The sequence below is a fragment of the Pteropus medius genome, unplaced genomic scaffold (assembly GCF_902729225.1).
Source record: "Pteropus medius unplaced genomic scaffold, Ma_sr-lr_union100, whole genome shotgun sequence".
NCBI classification, from domain to species: Eukaryota; Metazoa; Chordata; class Mammalia; order Chiroptera; family Pteropodidae; genus Pteropus; species Pteropus medius.
Genome location: NW_024355205.1, coordinates 14498897 through 14522790, shown reverse-complemented (window position 1 = coordinate 14522790; position 23894 = coordinate 14498897). Strand labels below are relative to the sequence as shown.

The window sequence follows — 23894 nt, the reverse complement described above, 5'->3', positions numbered from 1 at the left end:
TCTGATTAACATCCAAATTGTTTATATCAAGAATATCTTTTGCAAAAGTTGTAATTTTACATTATATCTGAGATTCCACACAAATTTAATTTTGTATCTGAAAACAAATAATATTTTAAGATTATATGATTAGCAGCTCACTAACAAATTATGTTTCAGAACTTAGGAGCTAAAATCCTGAGGAAAAAGATTTTAATCTGGTTATTGTAGGAGTTATACATTTATATCAGGTAAAGATATTGGTATCTAGAGGTCTGAAAGGGAAAGAGTCTCTATTTGAAAAGTTTAACAAAACTTCCCTAATAAGTCAAAAATCAGCATTTAATGGTAAATGCATTTTTAGACACTTGTATAATATGTAACAAATCTGTATTAGATATTTGGGGGAAAATTTTGCAAAAACTTAGCCTCCTTTGGAATTACCTTTTGCAATAGCCATGAAATATAAATGTGTGGACACTGCACCTTAAAGATTATAGAGATTTTTATGCATTTAGTATATATTCTAGAGTTAAATTTGATTTGTTTCTCTCTGAAAAAACATTGAGAACAATACCTAATTCCTATTGAAATTACACGGGAGAGAGAAAAAGAGAGAGAGAGAGAGGCCTCAAAAAGTTTTAAAACAAATCTGTTCTAGGCTGTAAAAGTAAAAGACTGCTGTAGAAGGTGGAAGGCTTCACAGAACCAGCAGTGGAGAAGTGGGTATCAAGTTAATCAGAAGCCTTGTGCAGAATTTCATGTGTTAGCATTTTTTATTTTAAAATACTTTTTTAGGAATTTAGAGCCCTAATCTTTCTGTAGAAAATGTATTCCCATATTAATTTTAGATATTTGTCTCACTTTGAAAAGTTTATTGATAAAAAACTAACAATGGTAAGTTTGCCTATGAAATCCAGGTCCCGGTTAAAGAAAGCATATTCATTATAGAAGATCTATAAACCCGTGGTGTTATCAGGGGCATTTTCTGTAAACTGGCACTGCGCAATAGAACCTTCTGAAGTGATTTTCTGCAATGATGAAAGCATTATCTATCTGTGCTGTCCAAAATGTAGCCCCTAGCCACACGTAGCTATTGAATCACACTTAAAATGTGGTCAATGTGGCTAAGGAACTGAATATAAAATCTTTTATTTTAATTAAATATAAATGATATTGCTCGTGGCGACCATGTTGGACAGCCCAGTTAAACTGTGAACAGATTCTGTAAACAGATTTAAGTCTGTTTCAGGAAAGCAACTGTTGCTCCCTTAAATGTTAAATGAAATAGTCTGCCATATGTTTTTCAAAACTATGAAGGAACTGTTAAAACTTTCCTTAAATTACAGTGGTTTTTAACATGTTCGTATTGATTTGAAAACCATTGGCCATTTAAAGAACGATATTGATGTTTATATGTATATTTCTCAGGGAGAAACATCATCAAAGTCCAGCCATTGAACATGGAAGAAGATCAAATGTTTTTGGGGACAAACTCAACATCAAAGGATCGCCTGTGAAAATCAACAAAAAATAAATAGCCTTGCATTTGATATGTTTAGTTTTGGTTGTTTTAATAGAGAAAGTAATGGTGCTGGGTAATACACATAAGACCAATATCTTGTTAAATCAATACTGTACTTAGCAACTTTTTTCTGATATCTCAATGTTCTTGGAAGTGCTAGCTTTATATTGTCCCAACTTTAGGAATAAAATTTTGATTTTTGACAATGTGACAAACTTATTAAACATCCTATGAAACTCTGCTTTCTCAGTGATTTTCCTATTGGCTATGTATACTTTCACATATTCGAGATTGAATGTGGAGCTAGTTACATCTTATATAGTTATAAGAAAGTGAAATGTTAAACGATAGTCTCAATTTTTACTAATGCTACACTAAAGTCATGTTAATAAAGGTTGAAATTACTTAGTTCAAATTTTATAATGTGTTATGCGACCAGCTAGCTTGATCTTTAAAAAATAAAGCAAAATTATACTGCACTGTTGTATGAGAAATTGTTTTGATGAAAAAAGGACAATCGAGTGGTTCATTATCAAAGAAAGATTTTAAATTGTTAAAATACATGAGTTTTCTTATAGTTTCTTTATACAGTTTGTTCTTTTTTGTTCTATATACATTCTTAACATTTACAGACTTTACGTTGACCTTTCTCTTTAATTTCTTAAAGTAGTGTATTTCTGCTCTCCTTTCCCACAAATAGCTTCATCTATCTCCTTGGTTAACATTCTAAAGTTGGGAGTGTCCTTGGAGAAACTCTGCTCAGGCTTTTTGTGACATTTAGAAAAATGCATTTGGTATTCTGCAAACCTGAATGATTGATTGTCTCAAAATTTCTTAGACAGATGATGTGTGTGTGTGAGCAAGGTACTTAATAATTCTATTGTTCTCTTTTTAATTATTCCATTTAAAAAATCAGCTCTAGTATTTTTATTCTAGAATTCAAGCATTAATCTGTTTTTATAAGAGTTAGATTTGAAGTTTATTAGAATATAAAATCTTCACTCAAGTCTTTGCTGTTTCAAGGAGAAAAAAAAGAGAAAATCTACTATCACTCTTTAATCCTAATGTCTTTCTTTTTTAACTTGGAAGTAGAATTATGTCATCATGCTTATCCTCTTCTAATTTTCTATATCATATTAATTTTACTAGTCAGTGTTTCATGCTTTTAGTCACTAAAATAAGATTCGTATGTTTCAAGTAATTTTTATAACAAAAATTGAACATGTATTAGTTAAAGATGTTAAAACTTTTATGCATATTTTAGTGTATTAATAACATTACTACATATTGGGAAATTGTCATAAGGCATAAATTTTAAAGAACACCTTAGTATAAATTCACTTGATAGAGTGGGATTCCAAGAGTAAACACTGTAATTATTCTCCTTTTGCCTAAACCATGACACTAACTTGTATTGTTATATTCATGTATGAAAACACTTTAATAATTGTACTTAAAACAGTATAATTTCAGTGCATCATATAGCACTTAGAGATTTCATGAATACTTTTTTCCTCCCAATTTGTCTACCATAAAATAAAAAACTGAATTAAGTTATACACATATATAATTGCTTCTTATCTCACAGTGCTTCCTAAGGGGTCACTTGACATATAGAGATTAAATGTCAATTTCTTATGTTCATATCATACTGAAATTAACTTCTTTCCAGAAATTTTTTTTAACATAATGCTGAAGTCAAACAGTATTAAAAAGAAATCTCTGTCTAGCTTGTAGTTCATATAATTATTTTTTCTTTATGGAAAACCATTGATCTTTCTGGAACCCCTGGTCTTTGGGGAATGTAAGGATAGTAACAATTTGGTGAATGTGGCCTTGACAATAAGACCAGGTTGCATACTTAGGCTCCTCGCCACCTGAGAGAGTTTCCTGGTGCTGGCAGTCTCAGGGATAGGTTTTCTTTGTTCTGTCCTTTACTATCACAGGGCAGTGGCAGGAGCGCATTGGAGTCGGATGATGCCCTGCATGTGCCAGTGTGATGGTATTTGGAGGTGACAGCTTTGGGAAGTGATTAGGTCATGACGGTAGAGCCCTCATGAATAGGATTGTGCCTTTATAAAAGAGACCCCAGAGAGCTCCCTTGCCCTTTCTTCCATGTGAAGATTGAGTGAAGTTGGCTGCCTTCGAACCAGGAAGTGCATCTCACTAGACACTAAATCTCCTGGCACCTTGCTCTTAGACTTTAACCCCTAGAACTATGTGAAATAAATTTCTATTGTTTATAAATCACCTGGTCTATGATATTTTAGTTATAGCAGCCTGAATGAACTAAGACAGCAATCTTAGACTGATCAGGCCAGGACAATTTGGAGATTCTACTGAGGCTCAACCTAGACTCTTACTGCAATGAATAGCACCTTAAATTTGGCAATAATGTACATATTCGAATCTTCTTGAGGCTCCTCTATCCCTGATTACATGAATTTTGCAGTAAATCTGCATTTTGATGACCTCTTTGTCCCTAATGTAATGCTTATTATTATCTCTTGTGGTTTCTGGGTTCTGATCAGACTTGTGTCCTCTGGTGCATTTGGCTTTAAACACCATCTCATAGTCTATCTCAGATTATTTGTACGTGAAAACTCTCCTTAGTCCTGTCTTTGTATGAGAAGTTTGCTTTGGAAGAGACCTTCTACCCACTCATGTTGCTTTCTAACCATATGTTTCTCAAGTCAGTAGTCAGCCTGAGACGAATACTGCAATGTATAACATTTCACAAAACATCAGGCAATTTTTCATGAATTTGTTAGCTAATAGATTTGTACCACCTCCTGGCTTAACTTTAGCAAGGAATCATAGTGACCGCTTTGGGACTTGTTGAAGAGTACTTTCACTTGAGAGGCATCTTAGAACACAATACCAAAAAAAAAAAAAACCCAGCAAACAAAATCTCAGGAAGAGAGCCTTTGTATTATTTATCTAAAGAGCCCACTTTGTTTATGTAAAAGACAAACCATCTTTTATTTCCATGTTTTAGGGCTATTTAACTATTTGGTTTATATTTAAACTCCTCTCTCCTTGAAGGATAATTAGCCTTTTACAAGAGTATGTTCATATTTGTATTATTAAATTAATTAAACAAGAAGGCCATTAGACTGAGGTGACTTTAATGTTCTAGAAGCCCCTGTGAGCAAATCAAAATCTGAGCCCATAATGCCTCAAGGTTAAGAAATTAAAACCTGAAGATACCCAATCACAAATAGTGAATTAGGCTTTCCCAAGTAAGGCAGTTGCTTAAGCTTTAGCTAATTAAAGAATTTCCTTGCTTTGCTTCTGCCTCTTCTCTGTAAAAGTCTTCCCTAGTTCCCATTGGTGGAACCCTCCTAACCACTGAATCGATTTTGCTCTAACTCACATTATTTAATATGCTTCAATTTGTCTTTTAACAGTATAAAGCTTGTTCTAGCTCACCTTTTTTCCTGTTCCTATAGTTCCCTCCCTTTGAAAAATTTTAAAGATAAATTCAGAAAAAAATTCTGTTATGTGCAATCTAGAAATATCAGTCTAAATAAACAGTCCGGAGAGTCTGCAATAAAAAAGTCAAATTATTTGTACTTCTTTTGCATAAAGTGTGGACAAGTGAAATTAAATAATAGCCTTTGTTATGGTTATAAGAAGAAAGGTTTAACAATAGTAGGAACTTTTAAATATAATTTAATTATGAATATAAGGGTATAAAGTATATTTTTTAAAAAGCTCTATTAAATATCTCTGATAAGTGATGGACTTGGGCAAAGTAATGAATGAATGTTTAAAGTCAACTACATGTCTTTTTCCAGGTTTCAATTATATAAATTCAATGTTAATAAAATATTCTAGTTTGTATAAAACTGAGGTCGAACTCATGATTTCAGCTTCCTAAATTTCCTATATTGATCTTATGGATCAAATAAGTTACTGACTCCACCAATTGTGTACGATTGCAAAATATAAAATGGTGTTTATCCAAATAAAATTGTAACATAGCTGTTTTTTAAAGGGGTTTGATCTTACAAAATTATTATAACAATTATAAGGACAACGTATTAGCTAAAATTTTAATTTTTCACATCCTTAGTTAACTTTTCAAAACCTTAGAAAATCTAAAATTAGTCCCCGGATACTTGGACAATTTCTAAATAGAAATGATACAAATCTTACTAAAGATAGTTTTAATTTATCTTTATTTTTATACATTATAAAATGACTGAATTAACAGAATGTGCAAAAGCTTTGGATGATATTATATATGTGTATTTTGCCAGTTTAAAACAACAGATAATCTCTTATATGTACCCATAAAAATCGAGCTAGACTATGCTTGGCTTTTTGTCTTCCAGTTTTCTCTGTGGCGAAAACACAAGTTGATTACTTTGGTTAAAAGTGGCATTATTAAAATAACATATTTGTTATAATAATTACAGAAAATATGAATATATATATACATGCATACAATAATGAGTATGAATTTTTACTTAAGGAAACTTTGTTAAAGTGGTAATTTCAGTGTAATAGATATATTGCTTTATTTAACAATTATATCTTAAAAACCTTAATTTTATTACCTTTTACATAATTATGTGTTTATATTTTAGACAAATATGCATAAAAGTTTATAAAAATAAAATTTCAAAGTCTATAAATGAAAAAGTTTACTTAAAAGTATATTCAACATTAACTAATTTATTCATCAACGTGGCTTACAAATCCTTTGTTGCAAATTAATACATGAATGATATACAAAAAGTAAATTTGAAATTCATCATTGAGTCTCTGATTTTTCTTGCCCCTTGTAATTTTCAGATTGCTATTTATTTGACCTTATTTATTCATTTAAGATACATTTATTGAGCACCTAGCACATGCAAGGAGATACAGCAATTAACAAAACCATATCATTGTCCTTATGGAACTGATATTCTCATTGGGAGTCAGACAATAAACTGGTACGTAAAATATCTGGATATATTTAAGAAGTGCTCTGAAGGAAAACTAAGCAGCATGAGAAGATAGAAAGTGGGGAGGAGCTTGCTTTTTTAGAAGAGTTGAGCAGGGAACACCTCACTGATAGAGGCTCTGAACAGAGAGAAGAAAGTAAGGGAGAAAGCCACGCAGGTGTCTGGGGAAGAGCAAAGGCTGGTCATCTCAATGTGGCTGGAGAAAAGGGCAAGAGAAGTAGGGCGACTTTGGCTTAGCTGTTCAAGCAGAGTCTTGTAGGAACTTCCTCTGAGAGCAGAGAGGCCATTTCAGATTTTTAAAAATTTTAGTTATGAAAAATTTCAAACTTAGACAAAAGTAGAGATAAAATCAACGATGAATTCACTGGAAGGTGTGTTTTCAGCAGAGAAAAGACATGATCTGGCTTAAAAGGACCCTCTAGTTCCTGGGTTGAGAATAGACTGAACAGCAGCAGCAGGGGCTATTAACAGTAATGCTGTTAAGATAGCTGTGCTTGAGATGGAGAAAAGGGGCAGGTTCTGAATCTATTTTTGAAGGTAGTGCCAAAGCATATGTTGACAGATAAGCGGTGTCAAAAAGCGGTGGCTAAATGACTAACATTTTTGGTATGGGCAACTCAAAGACTAGAGTTCCCATTTATGCAATGAAGACTGGGAAAAGATCTGGGAGGAAGATCAGAAGCTCCTTTTTGGAGATACTAAGTGTGAGATGTCTCTAAGAGATCTAAGTGGAATCATTAAGGATTCTGTCCTCCATATGGACTGGACATATAATGTTTAACATCGAGCAATGACAATTGCTAGTTCATTACTTTTCCCCGTTCTTTTCATGTCATGCCCTACAGATATTTTTTATACTAGTAACAGTATAGATAACAATTTTGAGGGTTTTTTAATTTAAATTCTGTTGTAAACATTTCTCCACATTGTTATATCTGCAAAAAAAATCAGCGTTTAATGGCTGCATCTTTCTGGGAGTTTGCAAAAGCTGGATTAGCGCCACAAAGCGGCTGCAGTTTCTCTTCCAAGTCGGGAGAGGGCGCCTGGGCGGCGGAGGATGCTGCTCCGCTCGGAGAACCGGAAGCTTCTCCTCATTTTTCCTCCTCTTCCCTCCTCCGCGTCTTTCGACCCGGAAGTGCTCTTCCGGCACTGATTGCCGGCGTGACTTTGAACGCTCATGCTGTGGAGTGGGGTAGCTGAGCTGACCCAGAGCCTCGGGGCCTTCTCACGTGTTCTGCGCTTACCATGAGGGTCTTGGGAGCAGCCGCTGCCGCGGCTCTGGGGCGCGGGCCGCTCCCGCGTATCCCCGCCGCCCTAGGCTGGCAGGGAAAGCAGGTATCAGCGCCTGGATAGGCGAAACCGAATCAAGGACTGTCCCCGGGACTTTGCGGCCCTTCAGAGCAGGGAAGTGATAGTGACACCCATTCTCTCCCTGACACTTCCTTGCTGACAGCCGAATACAAGTCGTGCTTCAGTGTTGAATAGCTAGCTCCTCGGTACCTTCACAACTAACTGCTTGTTACTCATGAGCAGCTTCTCGGTGCCCGGGGAGGTTGGACAGGCCTCCAGTTTGTGGTAAAGCCTCTTATTTTTGGTATACCTTAAAGAGGAGAGAGGACTGGAGTGAAAGTCAAGACAGTTGAAAAATTAATGTGTTCAGGGCTCGAACGCAGGGCTTCTGACTCATCAAGTGCTCTTTTTCACTATAGTGTGTCGTTGGGCTGACTGCCCCCTCTTTCAGCCGACCCTGGGTTATTGGTGTTCGAACCACTCGATACTTTTCTGTGGTCTTGTTTCTGCTTTTTGCGGGGGGCGCAGAATGGAGTAGAATTGGGTAGGACTTGAGCCTTTCCTATCATGCCAACCTCATTTGCTTTGCTCGTTGGTGTCCTGGAATCTAATCAACTAAACTCCTGTCATTCAGGTCCCATTTACTATTTTACCCATCTTTTCAAGGTTTTCTGCCTCCCTTTTCCTAGGAGGGGCTTCAGTGCATTTTGGATGTACAGTCCTATAGGAAGAGGTATATTGTGTCTTGATTCCATAAAATGCAGAATTCACTTCTCCCCCGATTAAAATAAAGTTTTTTAAAAATGTCATTGTTTTTGTGTAGGAGACATTAGAAACCTTTTGTGGGCTTCCTTGGAGCTATTGGCACCACTACATAAAGCATATAAATCCTCAAACATCCTTGCTAGCTGTGAACTACAATAAGAAGGAAGGGAGAAAAAATTAATCTAAAATTTAAACAAAAAAACTTTATTTCTTATTAAAGTAGTTGTTGGGAACTGTCCCTTCAGATTTTATCAGCCCGGAGGTATATTTTCAAACCTGTAACATTCAGTAAAAGTATCTGCCCCTTTAATTAATTATTTTTTAGAATGTATCTTTTCTATCTCCCTTGCAGTCTTTTTTTTTTTTTAGTTACAGGAGTTGCAGGTTCAGACATTTACTCTTGATTTTCCAGGCTCTCTAATAGACTTTGTGTCCTTTAAGATTCCTTGGAAGAAAGATGCCTACCAAACCCATTCTAATTGTCTGTTTGTTGTTAACCCATAAAAAATGCATTGAATTCAGCTTTCTTATTTTTTCAGGTTAATTGGAAGGTCTGCCGATGGCGTTCATCAGGGGTGATCCCAAATGAAAAGATACGAAATATTGGAATCTCAGCTCACATTGATTCTGGGAAAACTACATTAACAGAACGGGTGCTTTACTACACTGGCAGAATTGCAAAGATGCATGAGGTATGTCGTTCATGTTGATTCCAGATTTGTTAGAGCTTGGTTTTAATTGTTTTGTAGTTGCGATTTAATAAACTTCACAAAACCTGAGAGATTTAAAGAATGGTAACAGTGCATCTTTAGTCAAAAACATATCACAAACTAGATAACTCATGTAGGCTTGAAATGTCGCTCTGAGGACTTGATATCTGGAGACCATCACTGTGCATATCCTGAGTAGATGTCTTTTGAGAATGTTAAGTCAATACAATGTATCCTTAAGCAGCCATTAAAATGGTATTTACATAATTTTTAATGTTATGGAGAGGTGTTTATAATGTTAAGTAGAAAAAGGGTTTAAGGTTGTATATAGTATGAACTTGACAGTTAAAAAATACATATATCAGAAAAAGATTAATAAGAAAATCTTGGCACTCCCCTGAAGACATTACGTATCATCGAGTAATTTAACTCTTCATTTAAAAATATTTCCTCAGATGAAGATCATCTTAAATCACGTACTTCAGAAGTTGAATCCTTCCCATCCAGGCCTCAAAATCCACATGTAGCAGAGCAGGGAAAAAATCTGTTCTCTGAGCATCTACTCACAGACTGGCACAAGGCTGGTGGGCAGGAGCAGTGCAGAAGGAGCAAGGATGGCTCTAAGTTTGAGTGATTGCTCTATGGTAGCAATTGCTGAGGATGGCAATGAAAAAGGAGGTAGGCAGTTAATAGAGGGCAAAAATCTGTAATCGGTTTTCTGTTTCATTAGATGATATGGTTTGACAAATTAGGTTTATCTGAAAATTGCATCAGTTAACTACCTGTGTTCTGGTTCCATCTCAGTAAAGATTTCTTTGTTCTTGGAGTGCAGGGACAGAGAGATCCTAATTGCTGTGCTTGTGTTTAGGTGAAAGGTAAAGATGGAGTTGGTGCTGTCATGGACTCCATGGAACTAGAGAGACAAAGAGGAATTACTATTCAGTCGGCAGCCACCTATACCATGTGGAAAGATGTCAATATCAACATTATAGACACTCCTGGTGAGTTCAGTTCTTGGTTTTATTGTACCTCATTTTGGCAGCAGCATTTAGTTCTTTACTATGCTGCAGCTCATTTTTGAGTATCAAATAGTACTCAAAAGTGTGACTGAATTCCTATTAGAGGAATCTGACTTGAACCTAGAGCATCTCATCCTTTTGTGGTATCCCTGGAAAATAGTTCCAGTAAATTATAAGAAGGAAGGTTCTTACTTTTTACAAATTGCAGCTGATTCAAAAGCTGCCTGTGCCCTTGTATCTTTTTGAAGTGATCTTGTTTGGTCCCTGGACTTTATGGTGAATGAATAGTATCGGTGGTTTACAGAATCCATATTCTTTTTATATAAGAAGACTTATATAATGAGCAGAAATACAAAAATTTTTAACTGTGCATGTTATAAAAATTCAGACTCTGCTCTTTAAGACTGTCTCACCCTCTGTGTCTCATTTAGGGCACGTGGACTTCACAATAGAAGTTGAAAGAGCCCTGAGAGTTTTGGATGGCGCAGTCCTTGTGCTCTGTGCAGTTGGAGGGGTGCAGTGCCAGACCATGACCGTTAATCGCCAGATGAAGCGCTACAATGTTCCATTTCTAACTTTCATTAACAAACTGGACCGAGTGGGCTCCAACCCAGCCAGGGCCCTGCAGCAGATGAGGTACTGAACCTTAGAGAGAGCAGAGCGGGTGTGACGATCTGAACAACAGACCTTCCATCCAGAAGGACGATTAATTCAATATCATTAAGCTTTATCCTTTTTTTTAAAATTTATATATGTGAGTGACCAATCTTAGTAAATAGAACCCTAAAGTCGGTAGTTTGGTTTGTGATCTCATCAACTACCTTCTCTGTAAAATGGGGGAAATATGACTTAAATTATAGGGAGGATGAAGGTGAATTCAGAAAACAGTCCGGCATTTTATACTGTTTTGCTATAATTTGAGAAGTTATAAAGTAGATTCTAAAAGTACTTTGTGTTTATTTAGACAAATCTAGAAGATCATTTTCAGTTTTAACCTTTACTTGAGGAATTTTAATGAATGCCCTGGAGTAGAATGCTAGATTCCCTTGCTTTCATATGGTAACGTGTGCTAAGACAACAGTACCACTTCCTTTCTGTACCAGATATAACCCAGTGGTATTGATAGCATGTTATTTTGCACAATTCTGTAGGTTTCACATAACCTTTGAAAAGAGTCGGTTTCACTTTTCACCTTTTGTAGATGTGTAAATGGAGCTGTAAAGTTCCTACTCAGGTTCCACAGGACAGAGCTGATAGATACAGGAAGCAAGGTTTGTCATAGCAGAAAGACTAAGAGAGATGTGTCCATTTTGGTGTTGAGGAATTATAAGTGACCATATTGCTGTGTGCACTTCGATGAAAGTGATGTATTTGAGAATAGGAGAGCAAAATTTTTCTTCATTGGATGTTTGTAATTTTTTCTTGGTAAAATGAAACATTTTCACTTTTTATCTTTATTTACTTGTATTTACTTGTGGTTGGCAATAGAGGGACTATTCCTACTAAGTCTTTTTCTGAATTCCAAGAAAATTCTCTTTTAGCATTGATTTGACCACTTTGGTTTGCTCCACTCCCAATTACCTGCTTTCTCATTTTGTAACTCCCATTAATCAGATTTTGAAACTTCTGATCTGGCCTCTGAGTCTTAACTTCTCTACCATACTTTCTTATACTTTCTGTCTCTTCATTTTGCACTAGGTTATGAGAGAATTCTTGAGGTCAGTCCTTCAGCTCACTAATCTGATATCTGCATCTCTTCTGTTATTTAGCCTATTTTTCTTTTTAATTTCAGCACTTATATAGTTAATTTCCATAAACTTTCTATTTTATTACATCTTTATTAACATAGGTAATTCCTTCTCAGATCTTTACATTTTATTTTCTTCTAGTAACTATCCTTGGAGATTAGTAGTATTTTCTGAGCTCATTACCTCTCTTTTAAGCTATTGTTTCCTTCAGATATTTGGTGATTCCTGGTTATATATCCATAAATATAGATAGGTACCTAGAGTCTAGACTAAACAGTAGCTAGAGCATATTTTTTCTTGAATAAGAATCCCTGCCTCTGAGTATAACTTCCATTCAGTAGTTGTTCCTGACTAGAGGTACAGGCTGATGATGAATGTCTGGCTTTAACACTTTCTCCCAGTTTTCCCCTAAGAACTTTCTCTTTAGATAGCTGCATTCAATTTCACTAGTCAGCTGATTCAAGAATGAGATGTTGGCTTAGCTATCCCACCATCCTTTAATTTCCTGGTTAACCATCTATTGACCTGTTCTTCCCACTTCTGTTTCTGATCCAAGGTATTCTGGGGATCAGATGGGAAAACAAGAGTTCTTTTTGTTGCCTAAATAGGGTTGTGGCTTCCTGAGCATGATGAGTTTGACTGTCAGTCTGTTCCAACTGCTTTATATCTTCTGATGACGCCCCTCCCAGTTCCTCAACATCTGCCACTGATTTCTTTTTATATTTATTTTGTCATTTCAAAGGGATTTGGGGAGGAAAAACGAGATAAATATATGTATCTTTCTTTTTTAGGTCTAAACTAAATCATAATGCAGCATTTATGCAGATACCCATTGGTTTGGAGGGTGATTTTAAAGGTATTATAGATCTTATTGAAGAACGGGCCATCTATTTTGATGGAGACTTTGGGTAAGTATTAAAAATATACCATTAAAATCTTAGATCTTAAAAAGTATCACAGAGAAGGGTAAAGATGAGTTCTTTATCCTCAAATACCTTTTTGAAATGTGGCTGGAAGAACACCTTTTAAGATAATTTTGTTTTAATGCCTTTAATCCTAGTTGCTTCTCATTTTGCTTAGTGTTCATTCCAAGGGAGAATATGTTACTTTTTGGCTGATATATTTATGTCACATTATGACGTGTATGGTGTGGTGGAAGGAGGCCCACAACTTGGGCTAGTAATGTAATATTTTGTTCATTCATGCATTCATTCATTAAACTGGGAAGAAAATAGGGATCATAAATATTTCCTTTACCTACTTCATGGGATTACAAAGATAAAAAGATTAATATGTAAAAAGCAGTTAAAATTATACAAATATGGTTTGGGCAATACAAAAAGTAAATTGGTAACTGTTTGACATGGTATTTGGTTCATCAGTCAACTTTTGAGTGACCTTTGCTTACAAAGCACTGTAATTGCTCAGTTATCAAACCATGGCATTCAGAAAAGTCACCTGGAGAGCTTGTTAAAACACATTCTTGTATCCACCTTCAGAGATTCTGATTTAGCAGATCTAGGGTGGGGTCTGGAATTTGCATTCTGAGAAAGCTTCTAAGTGATGCTGATCATGTGAGGTCTGTATACCAGACTTTTGAGTGACACCAATCTAGACAGTGTGGAGAGTCATAAATGACCCTTTGTTCTGAGGAGTGGCCCCAGTAGCCTGGCAATTTCTCCAAAAGTACTTCTTGATGGGCTTTCTTCCTCTGCTATGGAACTGATATTGCTCATCTGGCAGGTGGGTTAAAGGGTGTTGTGATCAGTTAACTGTAGAATTTATCAAGCATCTTGTAAGCAGGTTACAAAATGGAGACTGTCCAGTGGATGAGGTGTTTCTCACACTTTGTGTGGCAAGTAAATAACGACAACAAAGTTTGTCTAATATTCCTTAGAATGTAAGGCCCAGGATTTTTATCAGGTTTATCTAGGGCTATTTTCCCAGTCCTAGAGCTACCTGGTACATAATAGGACTCAAAAAATATCTGTAAATAAATAAGTAAATCTGCTTCCCCTGAATTACTAGGGCACAAGTTTCTACATGAGATTTTTAAACATTATTGTACATCAGAACTACAGATGGAACTTCTTAATATACCTGCCTTCTTTCCCGGTCCTTCACTACTGTGTATATGTATTTTGAAACGACTTCATAAATCAGGGGTCCCCAAAGCCCAGGCCGCAGTCTGGTACCAGTCTGTGGCCTGTTAAAAAACGGGCTGCAGAGCAGGAGATGAATGGCAGGCAAGCGAGCGAAGCTTCATCTGTTATTTCCAACTGCTCCCCAGCACTAGCATCACCGCCTCAGCTTCACCTCAGTTCATCAGGCATCAGATTCTCATAGGAGCAGCGGTCCCTGGTGCTAGAAAGGTTCGGGACTGCTGCCATAGCTGATTCTGACAAAAATCTAAGAACCAGGGAGCTTGCCAAGAAGGAAGAGATGAAGCTCTAAAGGCTATGAAGAGCGTTCTTTAGGACTATTTGCAGTTGGTTTTTACTTTTTTATTTAGGAATGTTTCCTGAAAAGGTTATTTTTCAACATTAATTTCCATTAAAAAATACTTTGAAAACTTTCATACTAATATTTCTAAATATCACGTCTATCTACTTGGTTTTGTATATTTTATTTGTGACTCTTACCTATTTGACCCATACAAGAATGAAAAACTGGGGTCAAGTTTGAAAAGTCTGTCATATTAAGTAACCTTTTTTACTACAAAATTAGAGTATTCTGTGTTAAAATTTGTGCGATTGGGTTTGTTAATCACCGAAAAGAATAAAGTCAGGTCTCTAAACCTACTTGTAAGAGACTGATGTTCTTATTAATTTGGTTACTAGAATTTTCAGGTGCTCAGGCTGGCTTTGAATCTTGGCTCTTCCATTTACTAGTAATACAACCCGAAGCAATTTGCTTTGCCTGTTTTGCTTACTATCTGTCTGAATTTTAAAGATAACCATTAGTCTTATTTGCCATATTAATGCAAAAGTATCAGAGCTCTTTCTCATCAAAAAAGATGTTTTAGCCACTAGTTTAACTGTTGCACTGGTGCTTTGTATATTTAATTGACTATCCTTAAAGTACCAAAAAAAAAAAAAAAAATTTGTTTTCTTAGTCAGATTGTTCGATATGAGGAAATTCCAGCAGAATTCAGGGCAGCCGCAGCTGACCACCGGCAGGAGCTGATTGAATGTATTGCTAATTCAGATGAGAAGCTTGGTGAGATGTTCCTGGAGGAAAAAATACCTTCAATTTCTGATTTAAAGGCAGGTGCTCTCAAAATGAGTACTATTTAACAAGAAATAGAGGGTTTTGTTTTTGTGAGGTGGGGACATGATGCTTTTATGCATGGGTTTTATTAATGAAATTGTAGTAAATTTATTAAACATAATTTATTTCTTCAAAACTTACTTGATATGGCATATTACTTTTTTTTAAGTGGTGAGTTATATAATATCTTTAAATGGGAAAGGAGTCATAGTTTGTTCTAGAAAAAAAGATAAATAGCCAGCCTCTTGGATATATCCTTACTCAGAAGAAAGAAGATAAATCAGAAATGTTACAGCAATAACTATATTTTTTTTTAAAGAAAACAAATCAGTTAATTAAAAGTTTTTAAATAGATGATGCTTTCATATGGTTTAAACATTTAAAAAGTATACAAAGGTACACAGCAAAAAAAATCTCTCACCCATTTCCCAGCTGCCTGATTCTCTGCCCCATCTCCATTAAGGTAGCTAGTTCATAGTGGCTGGTGTATCTTTCAAGAGATTTTTTTTGCTGTGTATTACTTTTTCCTCTATTTTACACAATTAACATATTGTTTTATACAGTTAGCATACCATTTACACTGTCCTATGTGTGTCTGTTTTCTATGTGTGTATATATATATTTTTTACCAATTGAAAATTAGTGACATTCCAAGAATGTTGAAACCAGCTTTCTAGTCCTGAAAAAAAAACTGATTTTTTCCTTTTTTTAAAAAATTTTTTCCTTAATTCATAGAGGACCTGATTCTAGTCTTTACTAGAGCCAATACTGTAGAGAGTATTAATTCATTCATTAGTTTGTAATTGAAACAAAGTGTAATTTTTAAGATAACTGATCATTAATTTTTTGTCTTTTGTAGCTTGCAATCCGAAGAGCTACTCTAAATAGGGCATTTACTCCTGTATTTTTGGGAAGTGCCTTGAAGAACAAAGGAGTTCAGACTCTTTTAGATGCTATTTTGGAATACCTTCCAAATCCATCTGAAGTCCAGAATTATGCTATTCTCAATCGGGATGAGTAAGTCTTGGAAACCGATTCTTCGTGTTACTGCACAGGGTGATGTGACGTGTGCTGTTGCCACAGCTGCATGGAGGGGGGTCCACCGTTCTTCCCCACCAACTCAGTCAAGCAAGGGTTCCCAATCCCTGGGCTGTGGACTGGTACTGGTCTGTGGCCTCTTAGGAACCGGGCTGCACAGCAGTGAGCGTCGGGCAAGGGAGCAAAGCTTCATCTGTATTTGCAGCTGCTCCCTGGCACTAGCATCACCACCTCAAATCATCAGGCGTTAGATTCTCATAGAAGCACCAGTCCCTGGTGCCAAAAAGGTTGGGGACCACTGCAGTAAAGATTTGCAGATCAAGTCAGATTTATTGAAAGTACATTTTTAGAAGGAGACAGGCCACACCAAGGAAGGCTGCAGCCCCGTGGGGAGGTGAAGAGACAAACGAGAGTATGCGGCAAGTGAGGGGCATGTTACAGGGAATAGCTGTAACAGCACAGAAGTGGGAAGGGCTGTTTATACTTGGGCCATGATGGAAGACTACAAGGGTAGTCCTATATGATTGGAAGGTGAGGTTGTTTTGATTGACATTGGCTGTTATATAACCTTTTACCTGCTACACATGTGCTTACCTAGAATTCAGTCTGTTGTAATTAGATTCATGAACTTGCGGGCAAATGTATGATATTATTATGATGGTATAATGAGGCTGAGGTTATGGGCAGGTTAGGGTAGTACTTTCTGCACACTTGTTTGTAGCTGGTTTAAGCTAGCAGCTTTTATGGCCTTTGTGCATAAGACATAAGGATAATTAATAACCATAAAATGGGTGTTTTAGGGAGGTCCTTAAGGGAGGTTTTTATGGTTACAGAGCTGGGCTTTCACTCCTGTAGCTCATGACTAGCTACCTACCTAACATTAGTGTATGCAGAAATACTTTAACAGTTTGCACTATGAAAGAATGTCAGAATAGTTCTTGTAGTTGTGTTTGTGTTATTTTTTTTTTCCATAATTTACAAAAGACAATTACCATTTCATTTTGGGTAACAATTTTGGCCTATAGAAAGTATACCGGTTCCCCTATTATGTTCTATTTGTGAGTTAGAAGTGTGATATGTTTTATTATCTATCAAGATTTAAATCATTCGAAAATTTTCTCACTTGGGACCAGCTCTACTCAGTCAGATTTTTTAAGAAAATAACTTTTTTTTTAAGGTCTTATTGATTATTTTTCTTTATCAGACCATTTCTGTGAGGCTTTTTTTTTTTTTCAAGTTTACTATGGTCCTGTCACAATGTAGTCACTAAGCCCAAAGAAGTTATTCTGACTGATTTTCAGTGAAATTTCACTGATGTATAAGGTCAGAAGTGTTTATTTAGCACACGTGCTTTTTTCAGATAATACTCTTTGATTAAACAAATTGATATGAAACAAATGTCAAATCTTAAATCTCACGGAGTTATATTTCTTTTATTTTAAGTGACTCAAAAGAGAAAACCAAAATCTTAATGAATTCCAAAAGAGACAATTCCCACCCATTTGTAGGCCTTGCTTTTAAACTGGAGGTAAGTTGCTTTTTAATGTATTTAATTGCTATATGTAGGAGTTTTCTTTTAGGATTTTATTTCTATTACACAATTACTCATTACAGATTTGGTTATAGGTTTCTCTGCTTTTACTTTTTTTTCCCACTCTTTTCATACTGGCTCTTTAGAAGGAAGTTATTCCCAACTTAAGGGGTTGGGAATTATATTCCACCTCCTTGAAGAAGCACTGTCTACTTAAGTTATTTGAAGTTCTTCTGTATGGGTCAGTTATTTATTTATTCAATCATTTATTTATATCAGTATGGACTTACAGATATTTATTTTGTACTTTGAGTTATAATCTAGTAGTCTGTTACTTATTTTGTTGGACCAGATTGGCCAGGTTTGGCCATTGGAACTCTTTCACTTGGCCCCATGTCTCTTTGACATTCCCCGGTGTTTTGCTCTTTTTGACTACTTCTTTACTTTCTGGCAAAACAGGATGCTCTAGACTTATCTTGTATTTTCTCTGCCCCAGTGCTAGAATCAGCCATTTCTTTAGGAGACCTGGTTTCTTTTAGTGGAGAATGGTATTAGAAACCAAGATTTGGGCGCTGGGTATGCTTTTTGTTGTGTTGTTGCTTCTGTTCATAGTATTTTAAGTGTGGGGGAAAAATGGATAAGTCGGAAGTGTATGAGTGGTTATTTCTGGCATGGAATTATATTTGGTGGGCTTTTTTTAAGATTTTATTTAAAAACTTTTACAATTATTGATACAAAGGAAATGTCATTTGTTTCTCTAAAAGGAGAAAAAAAAGTAATTTTAAATTAAAAAATAGAAGTAACATTGCAGTGCTAATTTTTATGCATAAAGCTTTTAAAAATATGTTTCAGAATATTTTCTTAGGATCCCCAGAATAGTGATTATTGAGTTAAAGGTATAGCATATTTTAATATTTAATGGTTTATATTGCTAAGTTGCTTTTATACTATCAGAATTAATATATTGGATTATTTTAATCAATCTTTATTAACATTGAATGTTTATTAAAAATCATTACTGACTTAATAAATGAAAAATGGTTTTTATTTAATCTTGCCTTAATTCCTAATGATAGAGAACATTTTTCCATATACTGCATTTATTATGCAGTTGTATTTCTTCTTTTGTAATTACCTATTTTGTCTTTCCGTTTTTAAAATTAGAGTCAAAGTTTCGCATATTTGTTAGTACATATTTTCTCTAATAAAGTTGATTTTTAAAAACAATTACCACTTTAAAATTTATATAGTCAAATATAGTCTTTACTCATTTTTAACCTTAGAAACCCTCTTCTTTGAATATACTTACTAAATATTTACTTTTGTTTTTATCTTCATTTTTATAGTTGGGTTTTTCATTGTTAATCTAACTGGAATTTGTTTTGCTGTATACTGTGAGGTAGCATCTAAATTTATTTCCTCCTCTACCTCCAAATAGAATAATGATTGTCCAGTTCAGTTTTTGAATTTTTCCATTTTTTATGTGTCCTTTATCAGCTGTTGTCAAATGAATTAAACATTTTAGATTATTGTACTATACTCGAGGCTCTTCAGTCTAATTTGTGCTACATTTTAAGTTTTGGAGTATTTACTATCAGCCAGTTTTTATATCAGCCAGGGTGAGTTTCTTCTCATTACTATAGTTTTTCAAAACTTTTAAATTTATTCATTCTTCTAAATAAATTTTCAAATCACTGATCAAATGTTTAATAATTTCTCTTGGGATTTTGATTCCTATTGTGTTAAATCTGTGAGTTAATATGGGAAGAACTGGCAACTTTTAAATACACATTGGTTAGTGTTATTACGGTTCAGGAGGAATTGATTCTTAATTATTCATTTTATATTTAGTCATTTTACAAAACTTATTTGTATAGCTTTCCAGGTGATTATCAAATTTTTTTAGGTGTATTAACACAGGCTTACCATTTCTAATGATATTTTTGTTGTCTTTCCAATAATTATACCTTATTTTTATGTCTTACCATATTAAACTGAACTTGTCAAATATTAGAAGTCAAAAAAAGATACTTCCTTATAAAAAGAATTAAAAAAAATTTTTTTTGATAACTTTAATTTTAGGAAAGCAGAAGTAGTATCTTGGATCGTGATACCAAAAAGAACAACATAGCTATTTAACTTAACCTTTATTCAAAGCTACTAAAATTGATAGGGAATATTTGGAGCTAGTTTTGAAGTTTCCCTCCTAAGTTTGATTCTTCTGTTTGTTTTTTGTTCGTTCCACCTTTACCCAATCTTGACTTCTAGGCAGGTCGATTTGGACAGTTAACTTACGTTCGCAATTATCAAGGAGAATTGAAGAAGGGTGACAACATCTACAACACGAGAACAAAAAAGAAGGTGCGGGTGCAACGGCTGGTTCTCATGCATGCCGACATGATGGAGGCAAGTACCTGGCCATTGTTAGATCTGAAATTTCTCTAATGCAGGTGGAATAGATCTACCTTCTAGGTATCCTGTGCCCCACAAGAAAATTACTTCTACTTGAACGTATTTTCCTAGCTTCTTTATTTTTAGTTGTGCTACAGTTCTGATGCAGCTCTCTAGTATATGCAAAATTAGCAGATGTTAAGAACACTTTTATAGTTATCTGTATGTCTTCAGTGGCAAAGTTTAAGAAGGGGCAATTGGTTCCCTAAGACTCAGAACACAAATTTGGCACTCTCCTCAAGAGTTATCATTACAATAGGTTTTTAGGACAGTGTAACTGTGGTTCTCAAAGGTAAGTGAGAGTAATAAGTTCACACATATCTCACATTGTTCAAAGGGTTTACTTTCTGAAATATGGCGGTGTGAAAGTACTGTTTGACTCTAGAGCTTTATATTCATAGAACCAACCCCAGAAGGGCTATAATGGTGTTAGGACCATCTGAAGATTTAAAACCTCTGAAGATCTGGTCTGGAAGATAAATTTTGTCTTGAATTCTTGAATTGGCTCTGAATCTGTCCTAACCTGTGGTCCATAGGATTAGGCCTTGGCAGGAATACCAAGTGTATGAGGTTGTCGCCTACTCTCAACATTTCCCAATTCAGCTTTATATTCCTGGAAAAATTTATTAGTCTAAGCAAAGTCTTTGGACATTCAGTAATTTTTGGTGGCCCCAACTTTTGTATCTCCTAGAAGATGAATAGGCAGTCTTTCAAAATTGAACAGCACTGCTGTTTTGTGAAATAGTCAGCAGGGGGCAGGCTAGAGGGATGAGTGATTGCCACAGCTGTTTTATGGGCCAGAAGCTAGAATTGTACAGCTGTGAATATGCACACGCTTGCTCATTCACAGACACAGTTGTTATGAATGAACTGTCAATATAAAAAGACAAAAACTAGGAAGTTTAGAGGCACCAGTGCTTTGTTCTTAGATTTCCTGTGTTTTCTTAACTGCTTGACTCTGTGAGAAATTAAGATTATTTTAAGTACAATGGCTTCCATTATCCTGCCTTTGTTTTCACAACTTCCTTCATAGGTTTTTCTTGTACGCCTTTGTCATACTTGTCTCATTGTTGGACAGTGGCAGCACATATAGTACATGCTTTTTAATTCCATAGGAATGACTTCAGGACTGTGAGGCTCTGTGTTCTGTCAGTACTGCAGATCCTCCAAGTAATGATGCCATACCTCTGAGTTTCCGTTTAAAGTAAATCTTGTCAATTGAGATGTGGTTTAAATAAGCTTCTTGTTTAAGGTATGTCATGCCACGGTTGATTGTTGGTGTTGCATTGGTTCTAGCCAATTCACTTTTTATAGAATTCATGGTAAGATTCTGCCATGTTTGTTTATGTACAGTATGATTATTGTATAAGTACTCTTTAGTCACCCTGTTCTGACTTGTGTTATTTGTATCAATTTTTGTTATTTCTTTATTAGGATGTTGATGAAGTATTTGCTGGAGACATCTGTGCATTGTTTGGCATTGACTGTGCTAGTGGAGACACATTCACAAATAAAGATAATAGTGGCCTTTCTATGGTAAGTCATTTAATTTCAAAGCTGTTTATCACTTGAGTTTCAAAAGTCTGTTTTTATATAGTACATTTAGTACTTCAGAAAAACAACCACTTGCATTGAGTACTACTGATATCAAGTTTAGATTGGTTGTGGCTCTTTAAATGTCAGTTAGACAAGTGCTCTGTGTAAGCTAACTTATCTCATTTTTCTTAGAAAAAGCATTTAACAATCCTCCAAGATTTAGTGTGGCAGGAAAGTCTCCACTAGGTACACCTGGACTGTGTAGCTCTGACTCCTCTGTCCTGAGATCTGCCTCCCCATTGTGGGCGCCTCTCTAATTGTCGCCGTTGTGAGGCGGTCCCAGCAGAGTGTTCTTTCTTTAGTAACTCAGCATCCATAGGGTTGACCCTTCCCTCAAGAACTGTAAGACCAGACTGTAACATTTAGATTGGACTTGGGGAACCATGCTCCAAAGGCAAGATGCAACTAGAGTGTCTGACTTACTGCATACAGCCTGCTTTGTGGAACTCACAGGTCCCTTTCCATCACTGAAAGGGACCCTGAAGGGAAGAGCATGCTGTTAGTACACACAAGACCGAAATCTGCCTCTCTAAGTGGAGGGCAGGGAAAGACCAAAGAAAGAGACAGGCCACTCCAGTGGCAGCTAACAGAGTTTATTAAGGGAAACTTACATTATAGCCTCTTCTTGGGCAGCTGCAAGATGAGGTGACATTCTCTGCCCGCCTAACAGGTGCCAGAGAATTAATATATGGGGTCAAAAGAGGGCCATAGTTATGGGTACTAGTACCAGATGCATAAATTACTTTACATGCTTCACCAGGTCAGGACAACAACCTATTTCAGGAACCGCCACATAGCAAGAGGCAAAGGAATGGTGCTGATTCATGTCAGAATGAACATCTGTCATGATCAGACAGTCTCTAAGGGGTTTTGTGGTAAGCAGTCCCCATTCTGGCCAGGGTCTTGCTCACCAGCCAGACAGCAGTCTCATGACAAAATAGTCTTTCCTCCACACATGCTTAGGCAGTTTCTGCCTCTGAATTCCCTTCACTCACTTCACATTTTTGCCCCTACAGGAGAGCAGGCTGTCCTACAGTATGACCATTTGTTCATGAGTGGTCCCCCTCCTGAATTCAGTAAAGTAAGAATATGAGTACATAGGAATAGGTAATTTGCAGGGAACAAATTTACAGTGGGTCGTTTATGTACAAATTGATCCAACCCTAACAGACTATAATAGTTCCTAGATCATATAATGAATAGTATATGATAGAAGCCATTGCACTTAAAATAATCTTAATTATATCAGTGATTATAGTAATTTTTGATCTAATAAATAACTTATCAGACGATAGCAATAGTAAATATAGCCAGCAGCCAATAAGAATTCCATGTCTCAGGATTTAGAGTCATTAAAATGATTGTTAAACTGAAAGTGTCAATAAACTTAAGAATCTTAAACAGTTAAGTAAGTAAATATTGTTATTTTTGGAGGGAAGATATCATATAAATGGACACCTTTATATAGTATATTAATATATTCATATGTTTAATGCAAACAGACCAAGATATATATTGTCTAGCTTAAAGATGTTTAATATTTGTCCTTTGTTCTTTTGTAAAGTAGAACATTAAAATTAATACATTCTTGACCCTGACCCATACAGTACTGTATTTGAATACTCTGTTTTTAAAAAAATATTTTAGGAATCAATTCATGTTCCCGATCCTGTCATTTCAATAGCAATGAAGCCTTCTAACAAGGTAGGCGTTTGATTTAATGCTTAATATATCAAAATAAAGACATGAGCTCTTTTCCATCTGTTTCCACAGTGCACATGGTATCTTGTGCTAACCAGCAGTCTATTTCCTCTTTTAGTATTGAGATCACCTTTTAAAATTTACCAGTCTATTAGTAATAATTATTCCTCACTATATTTGAAGAAATTGATGGCATGAAAGTATTCACGAGACTGTTTTTAATGACCCTTTACTAAGTAAAAGTATATCATTGGCTCCACAGTGGTAAGTGTAAATTCTTAGATTGAGAGCATAAAGGGATAGAAAAGGGGAA

General features: G+C 35.5%; 2 protein-coding genes across 3 annotated transcripts in view; both read left to right on the top strand.

The window, feature by feature from the left end:
* Positions 1 to 3069, top strand: part of MLF1 (myeloid leukemia factor 1) — a 43928-nt gene extending 40859 nt beyond the window's left edge. For both annotated transcript variants that reach the window (XM_039857723.1, XM_039857722.1), the window contains exon 7: positions 1411 to 3069. In XM_039857723.1, coding sequence (XP_039713657.1) covers positions 1411 to 1516 — 106 coding nt within the window. In that variant the 3' untranslated portion in view covers positions 1517 to 3069. The remainder of the gene's footprint in view (positions 1 to 1410) is intronic.
* Positions 3070 to 7593: 4524 nt separating this feature from the next.
* Positions 7594 to 23894, top strand: part of GFM1 (G elongation factor mitochondrial 1) — a 37602-nt gene continuing 21301 nt past the window's right edge. The window contains exons 1-11 of the mRNA XM_039858048.1: positions 7594 to 7797; positions 9057 to 9209; positions 10096 to 10228; positions 10678 to 10882; positions 12786 to 12902; positions 15110 to 15260; positions 16124 to 16281; positions 17746 to 17830; positions 20102 to 20239; positions 21719 to 21820; positions 23528 to 23584. Of these exons, the coding sequence (XP_039713982.1) occupies positions 7708 to 7797; positions 9057 to 9209; positions 10096 to 10228; positions 10678 to 10882; positions 12786 to 12902; positions 15110 to 15260; positions 16124 to 16281; positions 17746 to 17830; positions 20102 to 20239; positions 21719 to 21820; positions 23528 to 23584 (1389 nt within the window). The 5' untranslated portion in view covers positions 7594 to 7707. The remainder of the gene's footprint in view (positions 7798 to 9056; positions 9210 to 10095; positions 10229 to 10677; positions 10883 to 12785; positions 12903 to 15109; positions 15261 to 16123; positions 16282 to 17745; positions 17831 to 20101; positions 20240 to 21718; positions 21821 to 23527; positions 23585 to 23894) is intronic.